Consider the following 22,065-nt stretch of genomic DNA (forward strand, 5'->3'; position numbering starts at 1 on the left):
TAAAATTCTCTCTCCTTCACAGCATGGCTTCAGGAAAGGCTATTCAACTGAAAGTGCAATATTTGAATTTCTTAATGAAATCTATACTAAACTGGATGCAAGTGAGTCTGTGACAGACATATGTCTTGATTTATCTAAAGCTTTTGACGTCATTGACCATAATGCCCTACTGCAGAAGCTTGACCAATTAGGAATTAGAGGTATATCCAATGAGTGGCTCAAGACATACCTATGTGGTCACAAACAGGGGGTTGAAGTGCAATATACTGACCATAACAAAATCAGCTACTACTATTCAGGATATGAAAATGTGAAATATGGTGTCCCTCAAGGATCAGTATTAGGACGCATTCTGTTTCTCCTCTTTGTCAATGATCTTATGTACAACAAGTATTGCCAAACTACCCTCCAATTTGCAGATGACACAAGCTTTCTTATTAGTGGTAAAACAGAAGAAAAACTAAAAGACTCTGCTATCCAAACAATGAACAGTGTAGAACAGTGGTTCAGCTACAACAAGCTAATTATAAACAAAGAAAAGACAGTAGCACTGAACTTCTATAATGTAAAAGGAAGACACCACCCAAACATAGAAATAGAACTTAGGGACAGAGTTCTTGATAGTGTTGACAGCACTAAATTTCTGGGACTCTGGCTCCAGAACAACACAAAATGGGAGGTACACATTGAATATTTGCAAAGAAAACTAAGCAAAACCTGTTACATGATATGGATCTTAAAAACTTGTAGCAAAGCCAGCCTGTTAAATGTATACTACTCCTATGTGCATTCTGTAATTAAATATGCCATAATCTTCTGGGGCAATACAACAACAAATATTAAACTTTTCAGGATGCAAAAGAGAATACTAAGAATTATTGAAGGGGTAAACAATACGAAATCATGCAGACCCATATTCAAAAAAATGTCAGTTCTTCCTCTTCCTTGCATTTTTATCTATGAAACATCAGTTTTCATCAAACAATATATCAATAGACACCCAGATATCTTATTAAAAATGAAGATATACATGCACACAATACAAGGCAAAAATCTGGCCTTAATATGAAACAGGTGAGAACATCATTGTGCCACAAAGGCACACTACATACTGCGATAAAGATTTTCAATAATCTACCTAAACATATTAAATCAATAGGTAAGCTCTGTAGTTTTAAGGCTGAAGTAAAGGCATATTTAAGTGATCATTGCTTTTACAGTCTGACAGAATATATAAAAGCCAAACAACAAAAATAAAGATGCATTATTAATATTCTACTTTGTATGTTGCCTGTAATGTTTGTTGTATTTATGAATCTGTGCTAAATTACTTCAATATCTAGTCCTTAGGATTGCAATACAAACTGTAATTTATCTTGTAAATACCTAACCATGTCCAATATCCTTGTATATATTCTATACATATAGGATTTGAAGGACTAAATAAAAATAAAAATATGATATAAAACCTCACACATCAAACACATTACAAAGAGTAACATAATACACAGGGAAAATCCCACTTGAAAATGGGATTCATTCTCTGAAACGTGTCATGGAAAATATAAATAAAAAAAAAATTGTGACATAGCAGAAAAGTTATTTAGAGACAAATCCAACATTTTATGTTTTACTGACACTAATTATTATTCAATGCACTATATGGAAATTTTCTTAGTAGTATCTTTCCTTAATTTTTATAAAATCATGTATAAAGTCGTTTGACACATAAACATGTACTTTTGTTCTTGTATACAAACTGAACTTGAATAACATGACATATTTAAAGCAACTGGCACACATGAAGGCAAGATAGAGGGCAACATAATTATATCAAAATTAACTGTTTGTTACATAATTAACATTAATAATGTGAATTTTGCTTTGGAAAATATGTGAATTTAATAAATCTTACAATGGGGACTACAACTGTATTTTATGATGGTGTGCTTATGTAATTTCATAAATACTATTTGTAACTGAAAGCCAATCAAAATTTTATCTTCAGTAATGAAACAATGGAAAGTCCAGGGCTGAATAAAAACTGTATAGGAAGGAAAAATTGCTACACACCAGATAGAGGAGGCATTGAGTCACAGAAAGGCACCATGAAAAGAATACTAGAAATGTATAAGCTTTTCGACAAAGTTCTTCCTCTGAAATACAGCTCTCACACGTTCACACAACAACTCACACACACACAGCTACTGTCTCTGGGTGATAAGGCACAGCTGCATCTAATGTGAGCAGCAATCTGTTTGGCAGAGTTAGAGGGGTTAAAAAAGATGCATGGAGTGGGGAGGGTGTGAGATAACTGGGTAGGCATGTTGGAGAAAGAAGATAGTAGAGTTTAGGGACATGGAGGGGATACAAGCAGGGAAGGGATAGGCAGGCGGAGGACAGAAACCAGTGAAAACTGAGGCCAGGGGGTTTACAGGGATGAGGATACATTGTAGGGTGAGTTCCAACCTGCACAATTCAAAATCTGGTTTTGGTGGGAGGAATCCACATGCCACAGGCTAAGAAGCAGTCATTAATGTGAAGTACATCATGTTGGACAGCTGTTCGTTGGCCACAGTTTGGCAATGGCCCTTTATGCAGATAGACAACTTGTTAGTAGTCACACCTTTTTAGAATGCAGCACAATTGTTGCAGCTAAATTTGTAGACTACATGGTTGCTTTCACAAGTGGCTTCCAAGTGACCTGACCGTCAAATTACCCACTTCTGGCTGCAGCCTCTCCTTCTAAAATGACCTCTTTCTGTTCAATTTCTGTCCATAGCCCTCACCAACATAGATCTGCTAAATCATATCAATCATGCCCAAACCTTATCACACTACTTACTCTCCACCTGTAAGATTCTCCTGCTCTACAGTCCAAAATTCCTGCAAGCAATTTTTGAGACGGAAACCCTTGCCCTTCAGGAACAAGAACAGAATGTACAATGCCACCTCACAACTGTCCAATATGTTCATTTTAGTGCATGGGACTACCACTATCCATCACTGATACGAGAGTCTACACAGACTCCTCTTGCATCCCTTCACAGCTGCCAAACTCAGCCTTGCAGACCCACTGCATTTACTACAACCTCAGAAACTCCCTCCCACCATCCTGTGGTACCCAGAGTCTAAACAGATGTGCAACACAGTCTTGAACCTGTCCTCAAAAAACCTCAGTCCCACTAAAGTGTCAGTCTTTTCCAAAGGCTTTACCTAGAGCCCCACTCCTAATCATGCTGGGCTTGTTAAAGATCTCCTTTCCTTCTCCCTGTCCCTACAGTGGAAACACATTTTCAAAACTATGCCTACCAATCAGACTCAATCCAAAACCACTATCAAACTGTGACTCACTCAATTTACTCCTCCAACCAACTGTGATCCACACTCACTACCCCCAAATGACCCAGTGCTAACTTTCCAGAATTTCCTTACCTGAAACCTTGCCTCATCATAATTCCACAAATTCCCCAAAATGAAAACTGATATCACATCTGCAGAAAAACTGCAATCCATCACTTAAAAACTAACCTACCCTAATAAATATACCTGCTGGCAAAAGCTCCATGACTGCAGTTATGAACCACAGAAATTATCTGGCAGAAGGACTCCACCAGCTGTCAGACATGTCTGTCTTCAAACCATGCCACATTCAGGTCATCACAAAAATCCACCAGGATCTCCAGTCTCTTCTCAAAACCATAGGTCCATTCTAGAACCTCATACCACCATTTCCTGGATGTCTACCTTCCACATGTTTCCTAAAGTCCACCCAGGATGCCCCGTTGTGGCTGTTTATAGTGTCCCCACAGAGAAAAATCTCTGCCATTGTGGACCAACACCTTCAGCCTATTACTCTACTCATAATCTGACCTTCTGTGTAGAAGACAGCAACCATTTCCTCAATGATTCTCCACAGTTCCTGTTCCTTTACCATCCTGTGCCCTGCTCAGCACTGTCAATACCACTGCCCTCTACACTAATACCCCAAGTGCCCATGGCCTTGTCATTACTGAACACTACCTTTCCCAACAGTTGACTGACTCTAAGCTTACAACCACCTTTATGGTCACCATGGTCAGTTATGTCCCCACTCCTAATTACTTCTCCTTTGAGGGGATTACCTGTAAACAAATCTGTGGTACAATACAGGGACCCAAATGACACCATCCTGTGCTAACCTATTTATAAGACATCTTTAAGAGGGATCCATTGCCCAAGTCCACACTAACAAGTCCCTTTAATACAGCCTAGCCACCCATGGTCATCACATCTGTAGTGATGAACAGTCCCTCTCCAAACATACCAAGTGTCTCACTGAGTCCTTTGCAGACCAAAATTATCCCTCCACCATTTTCCAGAAACAGATCTCGGTGCTCTGTCACAGTTGCCACAAATTTTCAAAGGTGAAATTCCCTGACATTTACCTGATTTCTGGACAAGTTTTAGGATTTTTCCCTGACAAATTTTGAGATCTCAAGGATAAATAAAGACTTAAGTTGAGAAATCCGCTGCATTATGCCACACACAAACAGACCTTACCTGCAGGCAGATTGGTGAGACTAGATCCAGTGGGCAGAGCTTGCACATTAGTGGGAATGATCTGTTAGAGATACCCACAGAAATGGCCTGTGATTTTGGCCTGTCATGGAGGTTGACTCATGTGGCCAGCTATTCATTTGTCACAGACACCATGTTGATGAAGTGAGACCATGGTGATCAATTGATGCAACAAATAACTTGTGCAAATACTCTGGGAATGAATACTAATGAAGATAGGTAGCAAATCACCATAAAGATGATTTCTAGGACATAGCCAGACACACAGAAAAGACAATCACACTCTCTCAGCTATATTTTTGACCATAGCCTGTGTCAGAAAACAAGAGCATACATACATTCACACAGTCACTCAGACATACCTCATGCACATGTGACCACCATAACCAGCTGCTGTGTCAACAATCTCTGAGAATCAGATCCAAACAAACCAATCCTCATACCTCTGTGCCTCTCATTAGCATCTGATAGGCTAGTGGCAAAAAGGGGTGGCAGCACTGGCTGCAAGCTGATGGACATGATAGGGAGGGGAGAAACAGTAAGAATGAGAGAGTAGGGAAGCAGTGCATGTACTCAGTTATGCCCAGCATTAGTAAACAAACTGTTTCATCTACTGAGACAAAAATGAGATTTTTCCAGTGGTCTTTTTTTTTTTCTCTCAAATTTCCCTGATATTTCCCTGATTTCCCAGACACATTTGAAATTCCATGATGCTCCCTGATTTCAAGAACTTGTGACAACCCTGCTTGTCTCCCCAATCACCTACCATCTCCCCCCCCCCATACCCGTAGTCTGACCACAAAGGAGTACTCCCATCACGAGTCAGTACCACTCAGGACTACTTCAGAGCCTGTGCCACTGGATTCTTCATACTAACAGCAGCTTTTCTGGTTTGCATGTGAGGCAGCTCTCCTTGCAACAAATGCTTTGTCCTCGTAGTGCCTTTGGCTTCAACATTCACTAGTGTCTGTCCTCCATCTACCTGCCCCTTCCCCTACTCTCACTACAGTATACAAACGTACCTTCTATCCCACCAATGTACTTAAAAATCATTTCATCCTCTCTAAAGCTCTCCCCTCCCTTTCCCACTTCCGTCCCTTACACAGCCTCCTGATGCTACACCTAGAAGCTCTATCCTGCCCCCAACATATTCCTGCATGCTCCCAAGGTAGCAGTACCTTCTTTCTCTATCCTTACCCTGCTCTTACACCCCACATCTCCTCCTTACCCCACCACCCAAGCCAGCGTATTGCTGTTCATGTCAGACACAGTCATAGTCAGGTGTTGGTGCCCGGAGACATTAGCTATGCGTGTGTGAGTAGTAGTAGTAGTAGTTGTTGTTGTTGTTGCCAATGTGTGACTGTGTTAGAGCTTTACTTCTGAGGAAGAATGTTGTCCAAAAGTTTAAATATTTACAGTATTCTTCTAATTTTGTCTATCACCTGATGTGGTGAGTAGCAATCTATCTTTTCCACATTGTTACTACCATCAATAATACTTGTATTTGTTAAATTTGTTAAAACAATTTATATACTTCAGCAGCTTGTTTGCATGGGAGTTATTGATTAACTTCGTTTTCACTGAGATCTGTCACAATGTATGGAAGTTAATTTTGTGCAGCACCAGTTAAGAATATAGAAGAATATACAAGTAAACTTATATGTGAAGTTCAAATTTTATTTAAAGATTTTCCATTCACATACTGCAGTGTACTCCAGCAGAAAGAGTTTAGAACTTTTTTTGTAGTGAACAGAGGTGAATGATGGCACTTTTCAACAACTGCACATAAAAGGTTGTTGATTATAATGTGACATTTGTGGTTCTAAAATCGAAATCAGACTTACAAATGAGCTTTGTCTACCCCTGAAGCACTTGTAAATGAATAACTTCAAATGACTAAATTTTATTATTATTTATTGTCGTGACAATATTTTGAGCAGGTATGTTGCAATGTGTATGTGTGTTCTCATGTCACATGTGTGTTTAATCACTCATATATGCTCAATGGCTATAACCAAATTACATACCCTCTAATATATAAACGTTGATCGGATGAGTAACATAATGAAATATGACATACTGAAGCACTGAGATTCAAATGGCTAGTGGTTTATTCAGACAAACTGATTAGCACACAATATACTGTGAATACAGGCTTGCATAGAAAGTGTGTGTAGAGTATTATTGAATGAAAGTGATGATCAATGTTTAGTTGCTGCTAAATGTTTAGTATTTGGTACCACTTTATTTGCAAGAACATCAGAGCATACAGGTTTACTGTCTTGATCTCCCTCTCTCTTTCTGGGGTGTAAGTATGATCATTTTACTGTCCTAGCTGGGACTTCAGTTTGCCTAGTCGACTAATAAAAATACCTTCAGTTAATATTGAGCTTACCATCTGTCCATGTCATAGCAGCATCTAAGTTCTGGGGAACTCCCCTCCATCTGCTGATGTTCTTAGGATAGCCTGGATCCATGAGTTTGGTTGTTTCATTGAACCTCCAGTACTGATCGCCACTGAAATACAAAGTAAGGTGTTCAGTCTTGTTAATGAACTACATTCATCTCAATACTCTAATGATCTTCAAGATACAAAGAAAATGTTGGTTCTGGTAACATGGTATGGACAATAACTTTGGCAGGGCAATAATGAACTGTGACTTGTATGGCATATCAGTGTAGTACCAGTTACAGCACTATTTATACATTTACGTATCATTTTCTATGAATGTGCTAATAGTAAACTGCAGGAGCATCTATAGAAAGGTCCCAGAACTGCTCTCATTAATAAATGGTCACAATGCCCACTAGTACTAGGGACAGAAAGTTGGCTGAAACCAGACGTAAACAGTAATGAAATCCTAAACTCAGATTGGAATGTATACCACAGAGACAGGCTGGACAGTGAAGGGGGAGGTGTGTTTATAGCGATAAGAAGTGCAATAGTATCGAAGGAAATTGACGGAGATCCGAAATGTGAAATAATTTGGGTGAAGGTCACGTTTAAAGCAGGCTCAGACATGGTAATTGGATGTTTCTATAGGCCCCCTGGCTCAGCAGCTGTTGTGGCTGAGCACCTGAACGATAATTTGGAAAATATTTCGAGTAGATTTCCCCACCATGTTATAGTTTTGGGTGGAGATTTTAATTTGCCGGATATAGACTTGGAGACTCAAACGTTCATAATGGGTGGCAGGGACAAAGAATCCAGTGAAATTTTTTGAAGTGCTTTATCTGAGAACTACCTTGAGCAGTTAAACAGAGAACCAACTCGTGGCAATAACATATTAGACCTTCTGGTGACAAACAGACCCAAACCATTTGAAACAGTTAACGCAGAACAGGGAATCAGCAATCATAAAGCGGTTACTGCATCGATGATTTCAGCTGTAAATAGAAATATTAAAAAAGGTAGGAAGATTTTTCTGTTTAGCAAAAGTGACAAAAAGCAGATTACAGAGTACCTGATGGCTCAACACAAAAGTTTTGTCTCAAGTACAGATAGTGTTGAGGATCAGTGGACAAAGTTCAAAACCATCGTACAATATGCGTTAGATGAGTATGTGCCAAGCAAGATCGTAAGAGATGGAAAAGAGCCATCGTGGTTCAACAACTGAGTTAGAAAACTACTGCGGAAGCAAAGGGAACTTCACAGCAAACATAAACATAGCCAAAGCCTTGCAGACAAACAAAAATTATGCGAAGCGAAATACAGTGTGACGAGGGCTATGCGAGAGGTGTTCAATGAATTTGTAAGTAAAGTTCTGTGTACTGACTTGGCAGAAAATCCTAAGAAATTTTGGTCTTATGTCAAAGCGGTAGGTGGATCAAAACCAAATGTCTAGACACTCTGTGACCAAAATGGTACTGAAACAGAGGATGACAGACTAAAGGCCGAAATACTAAATGTCTTCTTCCAAAGCTGTTTCACAGAGGAAGACTGCACTGTAGTTCCTTCTCTAGATTGTCGCACAGATGACAAAATGGTAGATATCGAAATAGACAACAGAGGGATAGAGAAACAATTAAAATCGCTCAAAAGAGGAAAGGCCGCTGGACCTGATGGGATACCAGTTCGATTTTACACAGAGTACACAAAGGAACTTGCCCCCTCCCCTCTTGCAGCGGTGTACCGTAAGTCTCTAGAAGAGTGTAGTATTCCAAAGGATTGGAAAAGGGCACACGTCATCCCTGTTTTCAAGAAGGGACGTCGAACAGATGTGCAGAACTATAGACCTATATCTCTAATGTCGATCAGTTGTAGAATTTTGGAACACATATTATGTTTGAGTATAATGACTTTTCTGGAGACTAGAAATCTACTCTGTAGGAATCAGCATGGGTTTTGAAAAAGATGATCATGTGAAACCCAGCTTGCGCTATTCGTCCACGAAACTCAGAGGGCCTTAGCCACGGGTTCACAGGTAGATGCTGTGTTTCTTGACTTCCGCAAGGCATTCGATACAGTTCCCCACAGTAGTTTAATGAACAAAGTAAGAGCATATGGGCTATCAGACCAATTACGTGATTGGATTGAAGAGTTCCTAGATAACAGAACGCAGCATGTCATTCTCAATGGAGAAGTCTTCTGAAGTAAGAGTGATTTCAGGTGTGCCGCAGGGGAGTGTCGTAGGACTGTTGCTATTCACAATATGCATAAATGACCTTGTGGATGACATCAGAAGTTCACTGAGGCTTCTTGCAGATGATGCTGTGGTATATCAAGAGGTTGTAACAATGGAAAATTGTACTGAAATGCAGGAGGATCTGCAGCGAATTGACGCATGGTGCAGGGAATGGCAATTGAATCTCAATGTAGAAAAGTGTAATGTGCTGTGAATACGTAGAAAGAAAGATCCCTTATCATTTAGCTACAATATAGCAGGTCAGCAATGGAAGCAGTTAATTCCATAAATTATCTGGGAGTAGGCATTAGGAGTGATTTAAAATGGAATGATCATATAAAGTTGATCGTCGGTAAAGCAGATGCCAGACTGAGATTCATTGGAAGAATGCTAAGGAAATGCAATCCAAACACAAAGGAAGTAGGTTACAGTACGCTTGTTCACCCACTGCTTGAATACTGCTCAGCAGTATAGGATCTGTACCAGATAGGGTTGATAGAAGAGATAGAGAAGATCCAACGGAGAGCAGCGCGCTTTGTTACAGGATCATTTAGTAATCGCAAAAACGTTACGGAGATGATAGTAACCTCCAGTGGAAGACTCTGCAGGAGAGACGCTCAGTAGCTTGGTACGGGCTTTTGTTGAAGTTTTGAGAACATACCTTCACCGAAGGGTCAAGCAGTATATTGCTCCCTCCTACGTATATCTCGCGAAGAGACCATGAGGATAAAATCAGAGAGATTAGAGCCCACACAGAGGCATACCGACAATCCTTCTTTCCATGAACAGTACGAGACTGGAATAGAAGGGAGAACCGACAGAGGTATACAAGGTACCCTCTGCCACACACTGTCAGATGGCTTGCGGAGTATGGATGTAGACGTAGATGTAGAAGGAGAGCCTTCAGAGCTGTGAAGTGAGCTATATTATACACCAAATAGCACAAGCAGCTACTGTAACTAAATGAATTACTAATTACAACTAATTTATTTATTTATTCAGCCATTAGATGTCTTACAATTGACACATGTTGTATTACTGCATATATTCCTTGTCATTTTACCAGTAAAATGTCATCTATGAAGTGTACTCTACAATTTAGTTTTCACAATTTTTTTATTGTTCGAATTTTGGTCGGCAGGGATAGTTTGGTGTTTCTCATTGGTCATTATACAGAGGACCCTTTTCTGTATGCTAAGTACCTTCTTTATATTCACTGAGCATCCCCATACTTTCATTCCATATGACATAACTGATTTAGGGAGTGCAAAGTAAAACATTTTAAGGAGTTCAGTATAAACAAATCTGGCCTACTTCTCTAATGCACAGCGCATTGAATTTAATTTACTACTTATGTTACAGATGTGTGCTGTGCATTTTTAGCTATCACAGAGGTGGAAAAGCAGAAATTTTACACATGCTATTTGCTTAAGTTTGTTCTCATTGATTTTTAATATTAACTCATTATAGTTTATGTTGACTGTGTTTTGCAGCCTTGATAAATCTTTGAAATTACATTTTCTAACTTGTGAAGCTGCTGTATAATTTACTTTAAATTGTTCAACCAGTTTGAATCAGAGAGCATTTATCAGTACAAATTTTTGTAACAACACCTGTCAGCAGCTGAGGGTTTCAATTAATTATCATTTATTCTAGAGAAGCTGCATGGTCATCAATGATATCTGTTCTTTCAAGAGCAGTTACTATCTTCATACATAGTTAAAGGCTACACAGTCATCAATCTTCATCTGTGCGAATTGCACACAGGTTTCCAAAACTCTTATGGGAATCATCACCTTAGTGTATGCGAGTAATGAGTGGATGGGCACATATCTATTAGGTATGTAGATTGTGGACAGTTGGGAATGTGGGTCTCACGCAAAGCATGCAAGGGATAAGTGCCGGTAGTCGCGTTATTCATCTGTGTCCTTGGTGGCTCAGATGGATAGAGCATCTACCATGTAAGCAGGAGATCCTGGGCTTGAGTCCTGGCCAGGGCACACATTTTCAACTGTCCCCATTGAGAAATATCAACAACACCTGTCGGCAGCTGAGGGCTTCAATTAATTATCATTTAATAGTGTGCATTTATGCATACTGTGTAGGAATTTTCTCATGTATGAGTAGTATTTATTATTCTTCTCATCTAATATTTCTACTTTTTGATAATTCATGTGCCTGTAGTACATAGTCAACAAACTCATGTGCTACTGAAGTAGTGGATTTATTTTTCTGGAGTCCATTTTGACTTCTGTTTAGGATGATCTATGGTGTAATGAAGTTTATTAATGTTACACAGAAAGTGATCAAAGACTTTTTATATGAATGGCAGAGTACAAACAGGTTGTGACAAAGCAATTGGGGATATTTTTACTTCCCCTCTTGTTTTGCCATCTGTCTCCTTAAATTCATTTATTCAATTTTACCTGAGTACCGTTAACATATGTGAAGGTAATCTGCATTTTCATGAAAGAGAAAGGTTGACCCTCAGTTTTAAAGAATATAATGTAAGATCTAATTTTGTGCTTAGTTTTACATATGAAATTGATTTCATAATTTATTTTGATTTTTCCTAATTAATAATTTCATTATAGGGTGAAATCAGTGATTGATTTGTAACTTAAATTCTATTGTTGATGTATAAACAAATATAAATTCTCTACTAACTGTAAACATTTGGAGGAAAAACTAATAGTATTCTTAAAGGATATATTTGACTCTATTCAAAAACGTGTTAGCAAAGCCAGCCCTTAATTAATTCCAAAGTAATTAACAGTTTTGTCAAAAGTATTGTTTGCATAACTATATTTGTTAATTTCATGATTTAAACAAATAATTTGGCCTAACCCTTGTAGTAGAAGAAACTGTTAAAAAGAACCAATTTTTCAATGTATTCAGTTAATTTAATGAGTTAAGTTTCAATTGTAATTCCTGTAAATTTAACTTCAAACAATACATAATTTTGCCACCTATTATTGCGAGGATACAGAAGGGCCCGATTTTTGGTCCTGAGACGGTCAGTCCACGGCTGAGTTTCAGATGAGAAACCTGTGTTGATTAGGACAACAACAATGCTTCAACTTAACTGTGACATAAGAGTTACACAATTAGGCCGTGAGTTAAAACAATGACAGTGTCTGCTCCATATGTACCTTTTTATTCTTCAAGAAATGTGAACTATGTGGTTAGGCTTTTACTGCTTGTAGATGTTTAACAGGAAACTATTGTAGCAGTATGTGGATGTTTGCCTGCAATCTACTAATGAGCCTTATCAAAAGTTAAACAATAGTGCACTGGCCACATAACTGTGTATTACTGGGGGTTTGTGAACAGTGAAAGTAAAGTACTGTGAAATGCAAATGTGTACCTGTCAGCTAAATCATTTAAAGCAGTCAGTGTTGTACTTCCACAACCCATTTTTCAGCCAATGTAGCAAAGCAGTACCTCAACACTGAGAACAATCAATGAAGAAATAAAGCAGGGAACACTGTCACAAGGTCAGTAGCTTCAAGGTTTTGTAGAGTTATCCTTTCTGTACAGTGGTAACAGCCTCACAATTTTTGTACTCTCAGGATACAATCGTTCTGAGATGGCTTCATTAATCATATTGATCAGCTGTTTAACAATAAATTTAGATGACATTTTGATAATCCTATTTGAGATACCATAGATGTCCATGGTCTTCATGTTTTTCAACTTATCTATGATTCTTGTTACTTCTTCCTTACTTGTTGGGAACTGGTATATGGAATTATTTAGTGGATATCTTTTCTCTAGTAAAACATTTATAGCACTTTCTGTTAGAATTGATATATCCTTTGTTAATATTTCTGTGTACAGTACATTTAATTGCATAGCCATTAAATGCTTTGGCTATAGTTTCTGGGTTTATTTGTATATAACTGTTCCATCTGATTACCTTGGAGCTACTGTTTTTATATGCTACCTGCCAGGTTTCTGAAATTATGGTCATCCACACTGTTTTTGCCATTTTGGCTAAATTGATAACAAGCTGTTCAGTAGCCATTTTCATCACATGTAAGCACCAATAACATGGGATAATACAGGATTAGCAGAAAAGCAGCTGATATGAAAAAGGCTACTGCACTTCCACTTATGGTACACTAATCAACTGCTTCCCAGCTAGCACTCAAGCTTATTTCAAGGTGGATATTGAGTTTAGGTTCAGTTGAAAATTCAAGATTGAAAAATCAACCTGTTACACAGCTTATTTCAGGGTGGATATTGAGTTTAGGTTCAGTTGAAAATTCAAGATTGAAAAATCAACCTGTTACACAGTTTACATCAAGCTGTAAAAATTTAGCTCGAATTAAAATAATTTTCCCAAGCTTGAAATAAACTGTAATTTCCCTGGAAGGCTGTACAGCAGATGTGCATGCAGCATAGCTTCCATAGATGTCCACGGGAAGTGCCACAAGCGTTTATAAGCCTTGCACTGACTCTGCTCAGTTTACAGCCATTTTACCTTTGTGACACGTATTAATGATTGTTAACTGTTGTGAAGTTTGTTTTATACTGGAAAATAGTTCGGTAAGTGTGTGGCGTCTCGTGCCTTACCGCTACACCAGGTCTGAAGAGGATATATAGTGTATTACAGGTATGTTGGTGCATTTTTCTCTAGTGGTACGTTAATATTACAAATGTTAAATACTATTACGTAACATAAAGAAATATCATATTCTTTTACGTAGAAAAATTGAGCCTGGATGAAAGTGAAATGGACTACCAGCTAAGAATACATATTACAAGTTGTTCAGCAAAAAGAGATCATTTTAAACTAGCTCTCTAGTACGTGGCACCAATAAATTAAAACTTAATGTTATTTTTAAAATCTCGCCTTTTTATATATGTCGCCCTATTACATTTGTTTACTTGTAAGTACTCCCGTGTGTCACACCATGAATGAATAACCGTGAAGTGCGAAAAGTTTCTTTGTGAATACATATAGTAATGACATGGTGAACGGGAAAAAGTACATGAAGAACCAGTCACTACATAGGTGTCATTTTTTTATATGTACGTAGCTTTGACTGCTCTTCAATTGCGGTAATATGAAATTTCTTCCCGTTAGTATGACACTCTTGCACAAAGTAAACATGCTCAAAAAATTCAAGTCAAAGAAGTCTTAAAGTTGGGGCAACAGTAAAATCAGAGTTGCAGTCTGTTATTACGCCATCAGTCTTGAGAGATTTTGTTGAAGCTGTTAATTCTTTCTGTGGTGATGGACGCAAAATTTCTTGTGACTCATGCTTGGCAAAAGTTAAGCATATTCATAATAAGCGTAACATTACTTTTCATATTTAGGTTGTACAGTTTCAACTTTTTACATTTGTTATGTTTAGGTGTGGCTAACATTTTCTTTTACCTGTTACAGGATCATTATACCAGCAGAAGTCAGCGAAATTTGGTCCTGCTCTGGTCTGTGTGCTGGGGCCAGAGGGGCGTCAGAATAATTAAATTTTCAAATAAAACAATTTTAAACACTTTGAAAATAAAAATTTTTAAACATAAATGTCTTGATAATTTTTTCACACCATTTCCATCCTGATATTTATTTAATTAATTAGGTTCAATAAATTCAGATTAATAATTATATAGCTTAAAACAAACTGTAAATACCAGGCTGTATTCCACATGTGTAGATACAGCTGGAGCCAATCTTGATAAGTCAAGCTTGAAATATAGCTTGAACTCTGCCAAATTCCAAATTTGATGTTTGTTTCAAGCTTGAATCCAACTAACAGACCTGAATATTCCAGCTTTGATCAAGCTTATATACTTGAACTTTACATCTGGAAACAAGTCTGAAACCGGCTTACTGTGCTATCTGGGTTACATTCGAGCAGAATGTACAGTTGTATTAAATACATTAGTATTTGTTGAAAGAAGACAGCATTCACCACTAAAACAGAATAACTATCTACACTATTTAACATAAACAGAGCTTTCTCATTCTTTGTTGTCTTTTTAAACAACAGCAATGTCAAAGATAATCCAGTCACAAAAATCAAACAAATAAAGGAGCTGCTATTCACTTGTTTAATTCTCAACACTCCACCCTCAAAATGGTGTCTAAAAATCAACCTTAATCATGTATATCATTATGAATTATTCTCATTGTGTAAAATATTCCTATAATGATATCCATTAATATTCTTATTCAGTGGCTTTGTTAACAAGTCTGCCTGACTTTTACCTCTTTAAATGTATCAAATGTCATCATTCCATCCATTACTTTCTACATGGTGAAATGGTGTTTTACAGCAATATGTTTTGCTCTCATTTTATCTGTATGATTCTTGGAGTGTATAATGCTGCTTGATTATGAGAACATACACTTATGTTGACTTCATTTATTGCATTTCATTTATTTAAGATGTAAGCACTTTAATAATTCTCTCATCCATACCACTACCCTTCGACAGGCTACCACTGACACATATTCTGTTTCCATTGTTGTTAATGCAGTTGCAGTATGTTTCAAGCCCTGCCATTACATTCAAGATCTTGCCAATATTATCACATATCTGGTAATACTTTTACAATCAACTACACAAGTAGCCCAGACAGCATCAGTGAATGCTTCAAGTATTTGACAAATGGGATAATATTTGAGTTTAAAATGTGCTGTTTCCTTCATTCCAATGATTCTCATTAAATTTTGATGATATTGTAACAACTTTTCCACTGGTCAAATCCTCTATGAAAGGTAAGGCATCTACCAATAAACATGTGATAGAGAAGAATTTTATCTTCACCATAACACTTATCACCAGGAAACCTGGTTTCATTCCCACCTGTCATCACATGGGTTTATGTCACCTTTTTCACAGTCTAACCCCAGGACTATTTCATTTGTTATCATGCTGTTGACTGTACTCTTATTGACATACATCATTCAACAATCCCACAAGTCTAGTGATTTTGAGTTAAATTTATTATTTCTCAATATGTTTATCATTATTCTGTCATCTGCATATAGCTTTACATTTCTGTTGCGTTTTAATCTGCAGTCTTACAGATTTGTCATAGATCTCACAACCTTCATTTTAGAAAATACCCTTTCTATCATTTCAATAGCTGCCTCACAGATAAGATTGCATTGTTAGTTACAATAGGCAGAAGACATGCTTTGTTGGTGCTGAACATTTTAGGAATTGTGATTGAGATAAGCTCATGCAGCAGTGTTCTTCTTTGGCATGCCAGTGTGGAAGTGTGGGAAGTGTACACAGAATCTCCTAAGTGAAAAATCCATGCAATATGCACATTTATTCATACGTTAAACCTAACTTAGGAATTTTCCTTCATGTGAGACCATGTGTACAAGATCATGTGCCAATTTAAAGTTATAAAGTCGCATATTTTACTGTTTGAATAATTTCTGTGCAGCCTTTCATTGGTTGTATCAGTATTTATTTGTTCTGTGATAAAATGCAAAATTTTGAACATTTACGAGTGACGTGATACACTCATAAAGTTAATATATCTCTCCAAAAATTCAATGAATATTTTATTAAATCAGTTAAGGAGTAGGGAATGCTATTGTCAAATCTGATATTAATTTATCAGGGATTCTTTCAAAAAATGTTTGTAAACCACCAGCTAATGCAGGTATGTGCCTTTTCTGAGGCCTTGCTTAGCCTCGTCCCAAGAATAATAAAACAACTAAAACTATCAGACAGTGTAGATATATATGCCATATGTTGCAACATATTAAAGAAAGTACTAAATTGTATTGTGTGTCCTTTGACATATTGTATAAACAAGTGTATATCTGAGGTATATTTTCCTGATGAGCTGAAAGTGTCTAGGATAGTTCCAGTATATAAAAAAGGAGATACTAATTCATCATCAAGTTACAGCCCGAATTCCATAGTCGCAGCCTTTTTCTAAAGTTCTGGAATGTGTAATTTATCAATAGTTATCTGTCTACTTTGAAAATATAGGAATAATTAGTGAATCATAGTATGGTTTTAGGAAATGGTTGTCAACTGTTGCTGCTATAGACCCTGTAGTCATAGACCCTGTAGTCAAATACACACAAGTATTTGAGGATAAGGGCTTTGTTCAAGTCACTTTTTGTGAACAGTAAGTAAAGCTTTTGAATGTGTAGAGTGCAGACCATCTCTGGAAAAAATGAAATTCTATGGCATTGAATGAAACAGCCTTATGTTGTGTTGCGAAGACAATGGATCAAACATCTAACTGGTTTAAGGCAAATAGCTTCTTACTGAAAGATAACAAAACACAGCACATGGTTTCTAGTCTAAAAGGCAAGCTTCTGTCAGGTGCTGTGTTAAGTTTTTGAGGGTATATTTAGATGCTAAACTATCTTGGGGTTATCATGTTCAATATATTAGTGGTAAGTTGTCAAGAGTAATCTATATGTTAAGGCAACTTATAAATTGTGTACCCAAAAAGTATGTTAGAACAGCATAATTTTCTTAATACTGTAGAAGAAAACTAGTTCTTCTTATAAGGCATACCTAAAACCACTGTTTTTTGAACAGAAGATCACGACTGTAATAAACCAATACATATACTACATTTTAAAGTGCACAAAAAAGAAGTTACCGGAAGAAAAACATAGAGAAAATGTACATTGTTACAATACAAGAGGGAAGAATAGCATTTATACTCCATACCACAGATTGTCAAAATCTCTGAACAGCTATGAACTCAAAGGGCACAAATTATTTAGTAAGATTGCACAATCTGTACAAGAATTACCTGAAAAAGCATTCAAACAAATAATGTATGACTGCTTAGTTACCCACCCATTCTATGACATAAATGAGTATTTCGGCTATAATATAATATTATGACATTAACAACAAGCCTTTTGTTTCTTTTAAATTATTAGTTGTATTTTATTATATGTGTGACATTGTCTACTGTTGAAATGGCTGAATGATAAAATTATTATTATTGTTGTTATCATTATTTGTAGGTTAAAACTTAATTGCGCTCTTTTAAAATTTGTGAGATCAGTAGTCCTATGCTCTTTCAGAACAATCATTCTCTAATTTCATTGTATAATTATCTAAAAAATAGGTTATTTTGAGAATTTTTGGATGATTACTGAACTATATTTTTGTTGTGGTTCACAGTTCTGCCAAAGAATAGATCACCACTGAACTTTATCGTATATCAAAGCAAATAAACATGCATTTTTGAGAATTTTCAGAAGCTATCCTTTGCAAAATCTACAAGCAATTTGTAGCAAATCAGTGTTTGTGATTTAGTTACTGTAGCAGATTTTCTAACATATTATGTTACATATAGTTTTCCTTTAAATAGGAATATCTCTATATATTATCTGCAACTCTGTTTTCTAGTTTGCTAACAACTATAATTAACACAAAACATTTCAGGAAACTAGTAGTTTTTACCATAGGTTTTTGTGTTGCCTTAGAAATCTCATTTTGTGTATTTGCTTCAATTCTTATAAGGAGTTAGGAACTTTTTAGTTCAACAGGCTAAAAGATAATGAGTGGGCTTAATTTTAAGTTATTTGTTCACTGCTTTGTAATACACTGCACCAACCAAAATGCAGCATCACAATGAATGCTGTTCTCACACACAGGATGAGTTGGCTGATGCTTGTAAGCAGCTTGAAATTGCCCTGACTACTGTTGAATGATTGGCAGCTGCTAGGACTCAATGTATTGGAGGAGCTACCAAGAGTCAAGTTCCTATGATACCTAAACCAAAGGTACCTTAAGTACTATCTTCTCCCATAGATCCTGTCTCCTCTACAGATAGTACAGGATTTGTCATTACTCATCCACTTGACTTAGTGGCATGTCAATGGTAGAGCTAGGTGTACTGTACAAGGTGGACAGTGACCAGAGAGGGCTAAGGGTGTTGTATCAATCCCCCTAATGAACAAGTCTGAGGTGCTGTCTTTCACTGAAACTGAAACTGAGCGAGTGGGACTCACTTCACCTGTTTTGGGGAAGCCTGTTTTGTCTGGTGATGGGGGGAGGCAAACACATAAGAGTAGAGGTCCATTGATCATCAGCAGTTCAAATATATGGTGAATGATGGTACCCTTACGGAAATGGCAGCAAGGGACAAGAAAGAACATCAGGTGCACTCAGTGTGCATGCCTGGGAGCCTCATTCAGCATGCTGAATGGGCTATTCCAGCAGCCATTGAGGGAACAGAGTGCAATCAACTGCAGACTGTGGTGCACATGGAACAAATGGTGCCTGTTGTATGGAATCCAAGGTCATTCTTGGCTCATTCCAGTGACTGGTAGAGAAGACTGAGAAGACAAGCCTTGCACGTGGAGTATCAAAAAAGCTCACAATTTGCAGCATTGTCCCTTGATGTGATCATGGGCCTTTGGTTCTGAGTTGAGTGGAAGGACTGAACCAGAGACTTCAAAAGTTCTGTGACAAGCTAGGCTGCAATTTCATGGACTTGAACCATAGGGTAGAGAACTGTAGGGTCCCCTTAATGGGACAGATGTGCACTACACATCTGGCGCTGCTGCTGGTAGATGACTGTGTGTGGAGTGCACACAAGTGTTTTTTAGATTAGATAGATAGCTGTAGGAATCCCAAAAGCATCAATGGAAGATTAAAAGAAATGCGTCACACAGGTGAGAGTATTAAAGTCCTCATGGTAAACTGCCAAACATTCACAACAAAGTGCCAGCATTTGAAGTGCTCTTGAAAAGCAGTGCAGCTCACACAATACTAGGTACAGAAAGCTCGCTGAAATCTGAAATTGATGGTAGTGAGATTTCTGGGAAAAATTTAAATGTATTTCAAAAGGGTAGGCAAATGGGAAATTGAGGTGGTTTATTTGACAGAGTAAACATGAAATGCATGTCTACAGAGGTAGAAATTGAAGCTGCACGTGAGATTGTTTCAACAAGGCTCAGTATCAGGGGTGGGCATAAAACAATAATTCGATCCTCGCCCACCAGACTCATCTCTTGATGTAACCAAAAACTTTAGAGAAAACCTCAGTTCACTTGTATGTAAGTTTGCCAATCATACTGTAATCATTGGTGGAGACTTCAATCATCCAACAATTAATTGGGAAAATTACAATTTTGTTGTGGTTGCTTTGATAAGACATACTATGAAACTTTACTACATGCTTTCTCTGAAAACTAACTAGAACAGATAGTTAGGAACCCCACTCATTAAGGAAATATTTTGGATCTAATATCAACAAATAGACCTGACCTATTTGAGGATGTCTGCATTGAAAATGGTATCAATGACCATGATGCGGTTGTGGCAACAATGATTACCAAACTATAAAGTACAACTAAAACAAGCAGAAAGATATATATGTTCACTAAATTAGATAAAAAATCGGTAGTGTCTTATCTCAGTGAGAAACCTGAAACTTTCAGCATAGGGCAGGAGCATTTAGAGGAACTCTGGCTCAATTTTAAAAGAATAGTTGACCATGTACTGAATATATATGTACCTAGTAGAATATTTCATAATGGGAGGGAACCTACATAGTATACAGTCACTGTAAAGTTCTTCTAAGGAAACAGAGATTTTTGCACAATAGGAGTAAAACAAAGTGTACATCTATAAATAGAGAGATACTGAATGAAACACATTTGGCTGTCAAGAGAGAAATTCAAGATGCCTTCAATTACTGTCATAACAGAATATTGTCAAGTGATCTTTCACAAAACCCAATCAAATTCTGGTCATGTGTAAAGGCTGTTAGTGGTACCAAAGTTAGTGTCCAGTCCCTTGTGAATGATACAGGACCTGAAATTGAGGATAGGAATGTAAAAGTTGAAATGCTTAACTCAATTTTCAAATGTTCCTTTACAAAGGAAAATCCAAGAGAATTGCCCCAGTTTAATCCTCACACCACTGGAAAGCTGAATGAAATCATATTAGTGTCAGTGGTGTTGAGAAACAGCTGAAATTGAAATTGAACAAAGCTCTAGGTCCTGTCAGATCTATACTGAATTTGTGACTGAGTTAGCCCCTGTTCTAACTATAAACTATCATAGATCCATTGGGGGGAAATGCCCTGTTCTTAGAAGAAGGCACTGGTCACATCTGTCTACAAGATGGATTTGTAGAAATGAATCACAAAACTACCATCCAATATCCTTGACATCAATTTGTTACAGAATCTTAGAACATATTCTTAGCTGAAACATAATGAGGCATCGTCTAGAGAATGACCTCGTCAATGCACGGATTTTGAAAACATGAATCGTTTAAAAACTCAAATCACACTTTTCATGCAAGACTTACTGGAAGCTTTGGATCAAGACAGTCATGTAGTATTTCTTGATTTTTGAGAAGCATATGATTCAGTGCCACACATTATTGTCAAACGTATGATCATATGGGGTATCAAGTGAAATTTGTGACTAGATAGAGGACTTTTTGGTTGGGAAGATGTAGCATGTTATCTGGGGTGGACAGTCATCATCAGAGGTAGAAGTAACTCTGGGAGTGCCCCAGGGAAGTGGGTTGTTACCCTTTCTGTTCATGTTGATTATTATTGACCTTGAAGATAATACTAATAGTAAAATCAGGCTTTTTGGAAGTGATGCAATTATTTATAATGGATATCTGAAAGAGGCTGCATAAATATTCAGTCTTATCTGGATAAGATTTTGAAGTGGTGCATTATTTATAATGGATATCTGAAAGAGGCTGCATAAATATTCAGTCTTATCTGGATAAGATTTTGAAGTGGTGCAGAGATTGTTAAGTTGCTTTAAATGTTCAGAAATGTAGAATTGTGTACTTTACAAAATGAAAAAATTGTGGTATCCTGTGACTATAACAGCAATGAGCCTTTGTTTGAATTGTACAACTCATACAAATACCTGGGTGTAAGTAACACTCTG

The 22,065-nt window shown here is 37.2% G+C and overlaps 1 protein-coding gene across 2 annotated transcripts in view; it reads right to left on the bottom strand.

Moving 5' to 3' along the window:
- LOC126189817 (matrix metalloproteinase-2-like) overlaps window positions 1-22,065 on the bottom strand; it is a 121,117-nt gene that overhangs the window by 8,879 nt on the left and 90,173 nt on the right. For both annotated transcript variants that reach the window (XM_049930973.1, XM_049930972.1), the window contains exon 10: window positions 6,956-7,077. In XM_049930973.1, the coding sequence (XP_049786930.1) occupies window positions 6,956-7,077 (122 nt within the window). The remainder of the gene's footprint in view (window positions 1-6,955; window positions 7,078-22,065) is intronic.

Source organism: Schistocerca cancellata, chromosome 1 (assembly GCF_023864275.1).
Source record: "Schistocerca cancellata isolate TAMUIC-IGC-003103 chromosome 1, iqSchCanc2.1, whole genome shotgun sequence".
Lineage (NCBI taxonomy): Eukaryota > Metazoa > Arthropoda > Insecta > Orthoptera > Acrididae > Schistocerca > Schistocerca cancellata.